Source organism: Telopea speciosissima, chromosome 8, assembly GCF_018873765.1.
Source record: "Telopea speciosissima isolate NSW1024214 ecotype Mountain lineage chromosome 8, Tspe_v1, whole genome shotgun sequence".
In the NCBI taxonomy this organism is placed as follows: Eukaryota; Viridiplantae; Streptophyta; class Magnoliopsida; order Proteales; family Proteaceae; genus Telopea; species Telopea speciosissima.
The window spans coordinates 18,934,904-18,950,097 of record NC_057923.1 but is presented as its reverse complement, the minus strand read 5'-3'; the positions used below and the strand labels follow the sequence as shown (position 1 = coordinate 18,950,097).

The 15,194-nt window shown below is 40.4% G+C and overlaps 1 protein-coding gene across 1 annotated transcript; it reads right to left on the bottom strand.

Moving 5' to 3' along the window:
- Positions 1 to 3,173: 3,173 nt before the first annotated feature.
- On the bottom strand, positions 3,174 to 14,719 carry LOC122670532 (rRNA N6-adenosine-methyltransferase METTL5). Its single transcript, XM_043867453.1, has 9 exons — positions 14,605 to 14,719; positions 14,449 to 14,505; positions 14,099 to 14,196; positions 13,849 to 13,918; positions 13,679 to 13,727; positions 4,995 to 5,083; positions 4,847 to 4,894; positions 3,566 to 3,625; positions 3,174 to 3,355 (listed from the first exon to the last, which is right to left on the bottom strand). The coding sequence occupies exons 1-9, from the start codon at positions 14,662 to 14,664 to the stop codon at positions 3,269 to 3,271; spliced, it is 618 nt and encodes a 205-aa protein (XP_043723388.1). The 5' UTR covers positions 14,665 to 14,719; the 3' UTR covers positions 3,174 to 3,268.
- Positions 14,720 to 15,194: the final 475 nt, after the last annotated feature.

The window sequence follows — 15,194 nt, the reverse complement described above, 5'->3', positions numbered from 1 at the left end:
TGGGAGGGTGTTCACAGATCCCGAGGATCTATGCTCACGTCGTCTCTGCAAAATTTCTTCATGCATCTCACGGAGAGTGGGGTCCTCCCCTACCAAATTCACCTCTGACCTCATGCCAAGCTCATCATTCAAGAAATCCCATCCTTTTAATGGTCCACCAAAACAACTTCTGATTCGCAAGTCAATCTGATGTTGGGCGCTGCAAAGCGCTGCCAAAAGTGTCTGCCTGTCCAAGCTTTGAAAGTTTGAAACTCCCCAGGTGTCATCACGAGTGGAGAGAGCTCCTCCCTGCAAGAACGTATCTGCTGGCCCAGCCTCTGAGATGGTGAAGCTTCTGCTAGTCCCCCCATGGACCTCTCTACCTGTCTCGTCTACTTGCACTGGTTCCTCCCTGGACTCCCCAATATCTGCAGCAATATCCACCGATTTTACCACCCAAAGCCCACCAAGAGAGGCATCAAGCACTCTGCCTGTGGGGCGCCACACAAGCCAACCCTCCTTCTCTTGCATCTTTGCTGCAACCTCTCCAGTCTCGAGCGCAGTCCCTGTTGTCTCCATAACCTGCAGTTCAGTCTCAGGGCTCAAGCCCCTAGTGCTGCTCTCAACCACAACCTGATTCTCCTGTCTCCCATCGCTCCCCATGCCTATCGCCTCATGCTCTGGTGGCCGGAAAGGCTGCCTCTCCGCCTGTACTATTGGCCTGACTGGCAGTTCTCTCTCAGCCCTATCGCCCTCAAGGCGATCCAATGCCTCTGAATCTTGATTCTTTTTCTTTCTACACGACCCCAGCGAGTGGCCTATCTTCGAACACCCCAAACAGAACTCCGGGACACGTTCGAAGATAATTCGTTGGAAAAAAACCCTGAAGAACCACACCCGATCCATATGCGCTCTGGGAGCTTCGAACGCAGGTCTACCTCCACACAAGCTCGCGCTGCCACCGTTCTGGTACACCCTACCGTTGCGCCGTCAATCTTCACCACTCTCCCCACAGCACCTGCCACCGACCGAAAATAATTCCCTTGATAGAGGTTGATTGGCAGTTTGAAAACGAAACCCAGACAGGAACGATCAGGGACTCTGTGCCTGCCTTGAAGAATCTTGTCCATTTGAAGAACCTGAGAGGAAAGCCCTTCACAACGAACACCTCCTTGAGCCAAACCCTAACAAAATCCGAGTGAGCACTGAAGCGCAGAAGCAGATGTCTGGCATCCAACGTTGAAATCTGAACATTTGGAACCAAGTGAAATGAAAGTTACAGCGCCCTCTTAACCTAAAAAATTGACGGCCTTCCATATGCACACTTCGCCACCCGTGTCGTCTGAAAGGGTTCCTCAGATAGAGAAATCTCGGCCTCTGAGAAAAAAATTGCAGGTGCGCCCAAGTGTCTCAAAGCCATCTTCAATTCAATGATCGGAGGTTTACTCACTCCACCCTGCGCTGTCACTGCTGCAAACGATCAACGAGCCTTTGCCAACACCGACAGGGAAGGTGGTTCATCCCCCCCATCGCCGGAAGGAGGGGCAGCCATAAACCCTAAGCATGAAACCGCTGAAATCAGATTATTCCTTAACACCAACAGTTCTGCTCTGGTGCATAATTTTGTACTTTATGGAGACATTGTAGACATATTTCCTCTTTATGTTAATATTTTTATTTCTATTATTAAAAACAAAATTTAAGGAAAACCCAATATCTACAACATGGTGAATCAGATGGGCTCCATATTATATAAACAGGTAAACTCTAAGGTGGCTTTGTTCACGGGTAAAATTTTGGCCCAAACAGAATTTTTCAAATGGCAAATTTGAAGTTTCAAATTTCAGTACTACGAGAAAGTGCAAAAAATGGTCAAAGTACTGTAAATATTTATGAATACACGTAGGGATGCATACCAATACACAAAAGGGTATTTGATTGATCATATTCTATCTATGGAACTCCAAAATAGCCATATGATAAGTCCATGAGGTAAAATGAAGATGAGCCGCTTTGATAAGCTTTCCAAAGCGCTGCTGTTCAAACGAGTTTTTCCAACCCTGATATAGACTTTGATTTAGATAACAAAATACTATCTTCCATGAAAGAAAGACTGGCACAAATGTCTGCCCAGGAACTGAAATTCTTAGATATCAGCTTTCAGCCCAAAGAGTATTTTCCAAGAAGTAAAATAAAGCATTGAAAGATTCAAGACTATCTATAGGGTGCACAGGACGCATGGACATACATGGGACAATATAGGGTAAAAAACTCTACCCAGCACACGCATCACCACCAAAATGACCACCCTGCCACTTCCCTTGGAAGCCCATACATGCACTTCCATTGGCCCCCCATGCTGGGCTAGGGCCATAGAGCCTGGCAGCGAACCTCTTCCCGACATATTATTGAATTTGAGTCAAACTTAAAAATATAACAAATTTATACCATTTCCTATATATCCATGTGGTTCGAGATTACTACATCACACCCTTCCACCTGGTAAAATTTGGTGAGCTATTCCTCCGAAAACCCTTTGGGTACAAGGTAAGGGAACCATTGGAACCTTAACTGGTCCAGTGAGGCTGAAATTTGGAGGAGTTGTTATCTCTATGTAAAAAAGAAATGGAGGTCTTCTTGTGCTCCAAATCTTTACACTCTAAATGATTAAACTCATTCTTTGTTGTTCAATTTAATCAGACAATGGTCTTTGGATCATCAACAAACTACTGTTACATCTTTTCTCAGAATGCATGGGAAATTTTCGATTCTATTTCACTTTGACCACTGATCACTTCATTGTGAGTCCAATGAAATTTCAACCACCAATTAGGGTTCCACCACCATATCTGCTCAAATTCCTTCAGTAACTGAGGGAATAGAAATGAGGAGTCAGCAAAGAAAGAAAAGGCAGAGGGGAAGACGAAAGGGAGAGATCACGCAAGGTTAAGTTGTGCACCAGAAATGTTAAAAATTAAGGGTATTTTCATCCATAAAGGGGGCAATCCTAAGTTACTCATCATGTGAATTCGTCACATTTCGTTCATATATTGAAAACATAAAATACAAAGATCATGGCACAAAACAAAAGATGGAATTAGCACATAAGCAATACCCCATTATCCTATTTTTTTTTTATCTAAATCTGAGAATAATAAAACACACTTTGGATTCCCAGTTTCTTCAAACTATTGTGACAGATATGGTTCCCCTTCAACTAATTCCCCCCCATACAAGTATGTTATCTGAATTGCCTTTGGCGGTTATTTGTTTACCTGTCTCATTCCATCTATGGAACAAACCGCCAGAGGTCCACAGCAATATCAACCTCCTTCTTTTTATGAAATTTGTACAGTTGTGGCACATCAAATCGAAGCTGGAAGAGAAAATGTAAATCAAATCACAGGAAGATAATGCATTTCAATATGCAAATTCACTCATTCACACAAGCCCACCAATGACCAGATCACCTTCCATGGTCAAAGAAAAGAATGAATTAAAGCTACAGCATATTAGTATTCCACTAATATAAAGTATTGCAGGCCAGAATCTTGCATAGAGAGGAAAGTTCAGTGGGGTGTTATACCTCACATAATACCTCAGCACTTTTAGCATTGAAATCCCGCAAGGCTGCCCTCTTCACATGCTGTAGTTGGGAAAAAGATAAGGCCAAAATAATAATAATAATAATCATATGCATAAGAAATATTCTCACTCCACCACTCCAGATTTCAATTGGGAGAATCCAACAAGGGCCAAAAAAATGAAACGAGAAGGCAAATTGTGAATTTACAGAAAGTTTCATATCAGACGAAACAGTTAACTAAAAAGCTTTAAAAAGCTCAAAAGTTGGCTGATTGAAGTTTACATATTTAGAAGCTTATTGAGTATTATCCACATTAGAGCATTTCAAAAACCCAATATCAACTTTCAAGTGCCTGATGAAAGCTTGCAGGACCAAATTTTCTTAGGGGAATCCCCGAGCTCAGCATCTAGAGTAAGTTGGCCAAAGCCATGTGACCGTGTCACCAAAATGGTAGTCAACCTTTTGACCTGATTTTTTCTTAGAACCATCAATACTCATACAGCTGGTTCAACCAAAACAAGAAATAATTGGTTGGATTGCACTGTCAAGACTGACAATTCAGACCATTTTAAATTATTAAAAAGCATAATTTATTATCTATTTACAAATTAAAAAATAACTTAGAAGGTTTCAAGCACTATCCTACCCCCAATCTCATCCAAAATGTGTTCTACCACTGAGTTATGACTTCATTTTGGAACACAAAACACAAACAAGTTTGTAGTTTCCAGAAAGCAGAATGCTGACTTTTTTGTTATATTAAGAAGGGAAAAAGTTCTCTGTCCGGGAGTGTGGCCTACGCCAGCACTCCCATGAGTCTATCTCTCTCCTCCCCAGGTGAAAAGACACATCCCCCTTGTTTTAAGGAGGAGAGAGATAGACACATGGGAGTGCTGGCGTAGGCCACACTCCTGTACAGAAAACTGCTTCCCTATTAAGAAATAGCCCATGAAGGGCCGAAAATCTGATACAAACAGGACCAACTCAGAAGGCAAGGAGGATCCAGAGCCCATCTCCAGGGAACAAAGTTGCACATTTTCCAATGTGGTGGGCAGCCCAGTTCCCTGTTCTAGGAGTAAAAGAGGAGCAAAAAATCAGCCTACGAGCAATAGTTATCATTATTTATTAGGTTACTCTTTCAGTTTTTTTTTTTTAATTAACCTATTAAATTAACTAGTGCAGGTAAGAGATGAAGTCTTACTACAGGAATAAAGATGAGGACATATGATCTTGCATTCTTAAAAGCTTCAACTAATGTCCAACTTCAAATGAATGACTTACCTCTCTTGTTGTGGTCTTATGCAAGGAATAGACTGCTCGAGAGGCAACCTGACAACAATAAGCTAAGGAATCAAAATCCATTTTCATCCATAAAGATAGAAGGTAAAAAAACAAAGGACACAAGGTGGAGAAAGGTTTCAGCCTCTACCTTCAAAGCCATTAACAGAAAATCCATATCAGCCCCCTTTTTCCGAGTTCCAAATGGAGGATTCATTATGATGGTGTCAACTACACTCCCTGCATAAGACACCATTTTGAAGCACAGATTCAAGTATCTTCGATTAGAAAAAGTAGACGGGCCATCATTCTACACTTTTAATAATACACGTTGATTCCGAGAACTAAAATCACTTCATATAATATAACAAACAACCAAATAAAAATACTCCAGTTATATCCAGTTAAAAGCAAAGAGAGAAGAGCAAGAGATTGAATAGCAGCTTCAGACATCACATCAAAAGAATTTCTGATGATCTGAAGAAAACCTCCACAAACATTCATTAGCCGTTAAGTCATGAAAGCAGGAAACAGTTTCAGTCATTGTCCACCCAGCTCTGAATGCCTAGTTTGTGATATGGAAGTGGAAGCGAGAACCCCATCCAGTAGGATAAACTAGATCCTTCACAAGGGCTTTACCAGCACCCAGTGATTGGGTGAACCCTATCCAGTTCTTTAGAAATTCAAATTTCAAGCTTCTAGTAAGCCTCCCTATATTGATCGATGTATTAAACTATTGAAGGTATGCAAAGGAACACACAATATTGCAAAATTATTGCTATTCCCACTTTGTACAATACATAAAAGAAAAAAACTATTCCCCAATGATATAAAATAAAGTGGGGATCCATCTTTCCTCAGACCGACCTTCCTTTCTGGTGTAACTTGGACCCCCCCCCCCCAAAATAACAACAAAATAACCCCCAATGAAAAAGGGAACCTGTGTCAGTTGACTGAATAAATGTGCATTATGCCAGTATCAAAAACCATCAAGAGCCTCTACTCATTTTAAATATATCTACAACTCAACTCAGCCTTACCCCAACTAAATAGGGTCGGCTACATGGATTATTGTTCTCCAACCAGCTCTATTCAAAGCCCAAACTGGGAGAAAGTACATGCCAAATTCTTAGCAGGCCAAATAGCTAAATTCTAACTACCTATTTAGAATAGATGCCAACAGAACAAGCACAAAAACTATGACGTCACGCTTTCATATTCTCCAGTCTCAAGATGGCCTATGATAACACTACAGAAAAAATATCTAGGGCCGTCGTAATTTATGTTTATGATGCAATCAAAGGTACTTAAAGAGAAAGCAGGGGCAAAACCAAGGCCAAATACAGTTCAATTTTTTAACCAAGTTTTTAGTCCAAAACTAAACCATGGTTCAAGCTCAAATCATGGGGTAGATTGAGTTATTTTATTTTATTAAGTTATTGTTATTGAAACTCACCTAATAAAAGAAACTACTATTACAGAAAACTAATTTAGTTCTATGCTAGGAAGATCCACGACAAAAGCTATTTACTTAGGACACTCATGGAAAGATTTAGATGTTGCAAGAAGGCTCTCCATATGGTCTTTCTTGACCTATAAAAAGACAAGAGTCCCTAAAGAGTTAATCTGGTAAGTACTAGGGAAGAGAAGTGTTTCAAGTAAATATGTGGACATATTTAAAGATATGTATAATAGTGTAATGACTAGTGTAAGAATTGATAATAAGAGAGTGAATTCCCAATTTCAATTGGGTTACATCTAGGATCAACTTTAAGCCCTTATTTGTTTGCACTTATCATAAATGATTTAACGAGAGATTCAAGATGAGATTCCTTGATGTATGCTTTCTGCTGATGATATTGTTTTGGTGGATGAAACAAAAGTAGGGATTAATGCTAAGTTGGAGTTATGGAGACCAACATTGGAATGAAAAGGTTTTAAGATAAGAAGAACGAAGACGGAGTATATGGTGTGTGTGACTTTAGTTACACTAGGACGGATAATAAGGTGGTGAATAATGATGATAGAGAGACTGAGAGATTCTGCAAAGTGATTATTGTAGGTATCTGGGAATCATAAATAGAGAAGATATAAAGGATGATGCTTTACAGAGAACTAAAATAGGATGAATCATATATGCTACATCAAGAATCAATATCGAAGCCATATCTACATCAAGAATCAATATTTTTTAATCTTCCAAAATAACAATTGATATCTCCACCATGAAAACAGCAGCCACTTGGCCCTACTCCTTCTCAGGGAGGCTTTTCCTGGTCCTCCCTCTTCAATCAATCAAAATCCCCCTGGAAGAGGGTTTCCACCTGACTTTGTGCCCCCTGCCACCATCGGCGTCCCTAAAGTAGCCTGATACGAATTTGGTCCTCTGGTCAATGAGGCAAGGAAGTGGGAAAACTGCCTTGTTGAGCACTTCTTTGGCACTCGCCCTCCTTTTCCCAATGTTAAATCTTCTCTAACCAAACAATGGAATCTGCAGGGAAGATTAGAGACATACCTTTCGGACAACAGCTTCTTTATATTCAAATTTTCAGACGAAGGAGACAAATTTCGTGTACTTAAAGGTGACCCTTGAAATGTTGGTCGGAAGCCAATTCTCCTGAGACAATGGACTCGTTATCTCCAACTCAATAGCCTTAACTTGAGCTCCATCCCCCTCTGGGTCTCTCTGCCCAGCCTTCTGTTGCACTTTCAGAGTGAGGATGTATCGAGTATCGTGGGATCAGTTCTAGGCAAATCTCTCTTCTCCAATGGGAGGACAAAGTTGCAAGATCGTCTCACCTTTGCCAAAATTTGTGTAGAATTCTCGGTCGATTCTCCCTTGCTTTTCTCCATTCTCGTTGAAGATGACGAAGGTTACTCCTTCAAATAGATGGTTTGCTTCGACTAGCTTCCGCCCCACTTCACCACATGCAAAGTCTTCAGCCACCCCTCTGGGAAATGCCCGATAAACCCCTCTACTTCTCCCACCCACCCTCAGACCCTTGCTTCTGAATCCCTCCTAAAATGCCCAGTGCAAACCTCCCTTCCCAAGCCCTCGATTCTTCCCCTTGTGCTGGTAACCTGGAGTTTGGCCTTAAAACTTCCATCACCCCCCCTTCCCATCCCCCTCTCTCCTCCTCCCACCATCGTCAATTCTCACACCAACAACCCCTCCCCCCTTCACGATCGTCGTTGTAGCTGAGTGCACAAAAAAGGCAGCCGACGGGCCTCTACTTCTACCTCCCAGCGAGGACATACGCAAACTATTCCAAACGGACCGCTAGTCCTCCATCCTCCTGGGCCCGATAGTCACAATCGTTTCCTGGCCTTGTGTACTATGGCAAACAATGCTGGCCCTGAGTTACCCGTGGTTTCTACCACCATCACTTCCTCCCCTCCCCCGCCGACTTCCACTTGCTCCACTGACATCGCTCCCTTTGGCCCAAGGTGGGTCCAAGTAACGTTTTTGCCCCATCCTTCGATCCCTCGGTCAATAGCCTTGCTAGTTCCACCGGTAACAACCAACCCTCTTCCCTGCAAGCCAAAGATGCCTCTCTCACCCTCGATTATGCCGCTAACTCTTCTCCCGAAGAGTCGAATCCTTCTGCAGATGATCCTTCCCCCTGTCCTGTCAATCGATTTGTCACCATCCTCTACAGAACTCTTTTGCATCTCTAATTAATTTTGTTTCCTCCAACCACCCTCTGCACCTAATCTTTCTTCGCAAATAGTTCCTGTTGTCGACCCTTTGAGTATAGGGGTTTAACCCCTTTTCGATTCTTCGATCCTCTCTCCCCCTCTCTTGCCTCTTCCCAACGCAACCCCTAGTGTGGGCCTCCCGTTTGTCCTTATTCCTTCTTTGCACATTCCCTCTTCGTCGCACAATCCCGCTGGCCTAAATGGGCATTGGAATTTTATGGAATGTTTTCTTTAAATGCATTCGTATGCCATACATGCATGAATATTGAATGTTCTTTTACATTATGCTTGTTATGGATTATTATGTTATATTTCAATTGTTTTACTTTTAGTTATGGAATTTTAATGGAATTGCTATCAAGACATTGTTATGTGTTGGATCGTAAATTGGTACTGTTATAAAATGGATGAGGGGTATGGTGTGCCATAGTATGGGATGCGGGAGCACTATACAGTTCATACTTCATACTATGCCATGTAGTATGCATGAGGCTAGGGATATCACACCCTGATGCTACAACCCTTACCAACAGGGGTTTAGGTGTTGGGTAATCATAGCACCTGCTGTCTGAGGAGTTCATAGACCGGAGCAGAGTTGGCTATGGATTATCGGGGTCTGCCAATGGGTGGTATGCGATGCCATAACCTGTGTGGGCTCCATGGCAACAATTGAGGTTGCAACAAGGTGATGATAGGAAGAAGCCGTGTATGTTTCCCGAGTTGTTGAAGTACTATCAACCTAGTGACTTAGGCATTGATATTAGGTAGATTAAAAGTTAGAATTGAATCTCATGCATATAGGATTCATATGTAATGCACTTGCTTGTATGGTTTATTTCATTCATTGGCCTCAGTAGAGCTCACCCTCGAGAAAATCCCCCTTTTTAGATGTGTTTGCAAGTGATGTTTGATGGCGAGCTCTGAGGCTGACTTTTTGGGTATGGCTTACTCGATGCCAGTGACCCAGAGTCGGTGACTAAGGATCATGATGCTGAGTGTCCGAGTGATGATTGCGCCCATGGGGTACCTTGATCAGGAAATCTTACCTTTTGTTTCTGTTTGAGTTCTACCATGTTTTGTATAAACTTTTACTGTTATATTTACTTTTGTTTAAGTCTTTTGTTGATCACTTGAGATAAGTTGTAATATATCGTTTTATCTCTCACTTAGACGAATGGATACCTTTTTTTTACTATTGTAAACGCATCCGCACTCTCTTTTGATTTACATTATTAATGTAATATAAGTGTTTAGCTTCTACACTCTGATGTATTTGGGTTGTTTATATTGAGTTAACTGTGATTGAGCCCCTGCATCAAGATCCCAGTGGTGGTGGAGGATGTTAGTAAGCATCCTAGTCACATCAAAACCCTAGGGTGGGGTTATGGGGTGTGACACCATCTGGTCACAATAGAGCAACCTTTACTGTTACACCGAGGCCTGCCCTCTAAAGATCTTGACCACATTAGATGAATTAGAAGTGAATATGGTAAAGTAGTAATAAGGGATGAGGACATTAAGGAGAGATGGAAAGATTATTTCCACAACCTACTAAATAAAGACAAATTCGAGTAACAGTGTCCTGGAAGACTGCACTACCCATCAAGGCACCATATGTCACAGATATGTACAAAAGATTAAGGTGTCTAAAATAAAATAACCTTCAAGGACGATGAAAGTAGGTAAGGCACTAGGCTCCGATGAGGTCCCAATAGAAGTGTGGAAGAGCTTAGGAATCTGTGGTTTATCTTGGCTAACCAAGCTATTTAATAAGATTATAAGCACAAGGAAAATGTCAGGTGAATGGAGGAGAAGCATTGTGGTCAAGGTTTAAAGTATAGGTATCGCGTCTCATATCAGTCGGGTGATTTTAAGAGACATCGTATCGTATCATATCAGAGATAAGTATTGCGCACTACAGATACGTAAGGAAATGGCCAAGATACACAGGAAAATATACTTTTAGAATAAAAAAACAATACAAATAAGCAATATCTATCATGCATCATGCATAAACACTACAACGGAGAATAATATATACCCAGACAAGTGCATTAAAGAAATTGTTGTGGCCATATTTCTTGTTTTCGCAAAAAATCGAAAAAACTCGATTTTTTGGTAAAGTTTTCATTTTTTTGGGAAATTTTTTGAATCAAAGCACAAATCCATGAAACAACTCATGATTCATGATATGAATCAGTTACTTTAAGCTAAATGCATGTAAATCATACAAAGAAATGGTAAAAAAAAGTAGAGATTTTAACGAAAAAATCAGGTTTTTTTACAAACCCATACCTTTTTTGTGTTCTTCTACTTCAAAACAAGAAATAGGGTTGTTACTTGAGCAAAAAGCAACCCTACTTGCACCTTTAGAACTGTTTTCCCTTAAAGGAGTAAATCCCTAACCTAATACAGTGAAAGAAAGGGAAGAAGAGAGGCAAAAATTACGTTTGCGGAGTGAAAAAGAGACTGCAGGGTTCTGTGTCTCTGTTTCACGAGCTAAGTGAAAAGAAGGCAAAAATCTAGTGTATCGCAGGTGTATCGATGGTATCACGGTGTTTCACAATGTATCGAAAAGTATCGCGCCGTATCGGTCTATACATCTATGATACGTATGATACCGATATGTATCGGTCGAGACGAGACGAAACGGCGCGAGACTTAAAATTCTTATTGTGGTTCCGATTTACAAAAATAACAATAGAGGCATAAACTAATGAATTATGTGAGAAGGTTATTGAAACCCACCTAAGACAAGAAACTATTGTAACGGATAACCATATTGGTTTCATGGCAGGAAAATCCACGACAGAAGTTATTTACTTACTTAGGAACTCGTAAAGAGATTTAGAGATTGTTAAAAAGATCTCCATACGGTCTTTCTTGACCTAGAAAAAGCTTATGATAGATTCCCTGGAGAGAATCTGCCAAGTACTAGAGAAGAGAAGTGTTTCAAGTAAATATGTGGACATACTTAAAAATATGTATAATGTTGTGGTGACTAGTGTAAGAACTATGGGGGTCAAGGTAGTGAATTCCCAATTACAATTGGGGTACATCAAAGATCAGCTTTAAACCCTTATTTGTTTTTGCTTATCATGCATGATTTAACCAGAGACATTCAAGATAAGGTTCCTTGGTGTATGCTTTTTGTTGATGATATTGTTTTGGTGGATGAGACAAAAGCAAGGATTAACGCCATGTTGGTGTTATAGAGATCAACCCTGGAATCAAAAGGTTTTATTTAATATAAATAGAACGAAGACGGAGTATATGGTGAGTAACTTTAGTTATACTAGAACGGATAATGAGGTGGTGGAAATCGATGAGACGGAGATTCCACAAAGTGATTATTTTAGGTATCTGGACTCAATTATTGATATATGACAATGTTGCCCAAAGGATTAAAATAGGGTGGATGAAGTGGAGAGGTGCAACCAAAATACTTTGTGATCGGCATATCCCTTTAAAGCTTAAAGGAAAATTTTATAGGACTGTCATTAGACCAGTTATAATGTACGGGTCGAAATGCTAGGTTGTAAAGAAGTACCACATAAATAAACTTGGTGTTGCAAATATGAGGATGTTGAGATGGATGACTGGGAAAACTAGGAAGGATAAAGTAAAGAATGATCATATTAGAGCTAGGTTGGGAGTAGCCCCGATTCATGATCAAGAGAGTCGTTTGAGGTGGTATGGTCATGTCCAACGGAGGCCTTCAAGGGCCTCAGTCCAGAGGAGCGACATGATCCTGATTGAGGGAACCAAGGGACGGCCTAAGATAACCTTAGGAGAAGTGGCGAAGAAAGACATGCTTAGCTTAGGCCTTACTCCTAGTATGACCCCAAATAGAGCTGATTGGAGATCAAAGATCCATGCGGTCAACCCATTTAGTTGGTCATTGTTGTTGTGATGCTGTTTTTTATATTACACTCCTCTTCAAGACCTAGCGCAGAATGTTGGGCAGTTAAGAAGCGGTACATAGTAAAGAAGGGTCGATGCCATAGAGATTGTGTCGATGTTGTTTCCCCCCCCCCCTTTTTACATGTATGCCCCCCTCCCCTCCTTTTTACTTCTTTATTATTATTCTATTCTCTTATAAGATCCTTGTAGCCGACCCCATTAAGTTGGGATAAGGCTTGGATGTTGTTGTTATTGTTGTTATTGTTGTTCTTGTTGTTGTTAGGACTCCATCATTAATAAAGAATGTGATATAGAGAATAATATTCCGCAGAGAATTAAAATAGGATGAATGAAGTTGAGAGGTGTGTCCGAACTGTTGTATAGTCAATGTATTCATTCCTTTAAAACTTAAAGGAAATTTTTATAAGGCAAGTCACATGACCGACTATGATGTATGGTGCAGAATGTTGGACAGTTAAAAAGCATCATGTAGATAAACTCAGTGTAGCGGAGATGAGGATGTTGAGATAGATGTGTGGCAAAACTATGAAGGATGAAGTAAGGAATGATAATATTAGAGCTGATTTGGGACTAGCTCCAACACATTATAAGCTATGAGAAAATCGTTTGAGGTAGCATGGCCATGTTCAATGGAGGCCTTTGGATGCTCCAGTACGGAAGAGTGATTTGATTCAAATTGAAGGAACTAAAAGAGCCAATGGCTGACTTAATATGACCCTAGGAGAAGTGAGGAAAGACATGAATAGCTTAGGCCTGATATCAAGTATGACCTCGAATAGAACTAATTGGAAGGCAAGGATCTATGTAGCCAATCCCATTTAGTTGGGATAAGGCTGAGTTGTTGTTGTTGTATGACCTCTTAATCGTGAGGTGCTGGTCCTTGGTAACTGAGCTACCTAGTTGGGGTTGAACAAGGTATTATGTTTTAAGATACTACAGCCAGGATTATAGAGGAATCGACTCAGGCCCTTGTATTATTGAATTTTCCTGGACTCTGGTATATTTTCCTTGTCTGCGAATTCTGCTTGTTGGTTTTCTGCGACATAGTGTTAGGTAGATTAGAATCACATTAGTTTAGTTCCCAAACTTTTTGTGGAGAAATCCAGAGGTGTTAAAAATTCTTTCCATAATAAAAGTTACAGTCAAGATCAAGGAACAAAGCAAATTTTGCAAATAACACTCAAGATAAATAAGAAATATGTAAAATTTTACCTCTCCACGCTGAACTCCTGATGTCAGACTGGACAAGATTTATGTCCAACTGCAGCCGCAATGAGTTAATAAATCGTCTATTAGGTCATTTAAATATCTTTGTTCCAAATAGGTGAAGTGTATATGATTAAAGATAAGAGAACAAGAATTGTAGACAGAAAGGAATGCACCTCAAGATCCTCTGCATTAAGGGAGGCAATTTCAAGAGATTGTGGATCAATGTCAATTCCCACAACATACCTGTTAAAATGCTGAGAGTCAATGATGAGACTGATATTTTGTTACTACAAAGGGAAACAAAAAAAAAAAAAAAAGCAATCCCCGTACACCGGACGAAAAACAAGGAACCAAAAATTAATGAGTAATAAGAGAGGAGATTGCACCTAGTCAAGGGAGGCAAAGGAGACAGAATCTACTCACTCTGCACCTAACAGAGCAGCTGCAACACTTAATGTACCACAACCACAACCAAAGTCCGCTACAACCTTCCCACCTATATCTTCAAACGAATTCTCACCCTGAATGACCAAAAGCAATGTTGCAATAACAATTACGGAAACGGAATACCAACAAAAAAGGGTCTTTTTGGAACATACTCAAATACAATCATCGAAGTAGTGAGTGATGAGAGCCCTGAATCAACCATAACATGAGATGCATCTAACAGTTTAAATTTCCGAATCCAGGATCAAAAGTAAATGTCAAATACATTACTAACAATGAACAGTAATCAACTAAACATGGAACCATGAGGCGTTATCAATGAATACCGTGTACACCATACGAGATGCAATGTGAGGTCCTGTCGGGTATTGTTCCAGCTCTACCTGTACCACAATATCATTTTGTCAGTTTCAGTGAAAAAACACATGGATTGAATAAAGGGAGGGTATGAACTCGAAAGACAGATAAATGGACTAACAGACCTTTGGATTAGGGAACTGGTCAAGATTTCCGAGGTAACCCTCTAACTGCTTCAGCTTCATCTTCCAATTCCACTTGCTTCAGAAGAATATGGTGAAAATGATACAAATTTGATATAAGAAGAAGAAGAAGTGACTTTTTTAAGACTTGAGGAGTTCGAACCCTAGCGAGAGTAGCTTCGGAACTGAAAGGCAGAATCTGAGAAGGAATCTGGAAATGGAGCGGGGTAGGAAATGGAGCTGATAATGATTTGGAAAAATAACCTGATTTTGGTCACCCGTTGGGAGTGTGGCCTACGCCAGCACTCCCATTTCTCTCTTTATTTTTTTATTTTTTTTTAGATGAAAAAACAAGAAAAACTTAAATTAAAAGAAAACTTTGTACATCATACAAGAAAGAGGGGAAAGGGGTTTTGGTTCTAACTGACTGTAAGATGGGGGATCTTAGGGCTGCAGTCCATTGGTTGTGATGGTAAAATATTTCTATACTAGAAAAATTAGAAGTGAGTTCAGCTAGTTCAAAAAACAGAGTCAGAGTCCAAGGTATACACTGGTTTCCTTTAGGTGGTAAAATGTTCATAAGGCTAGCATTT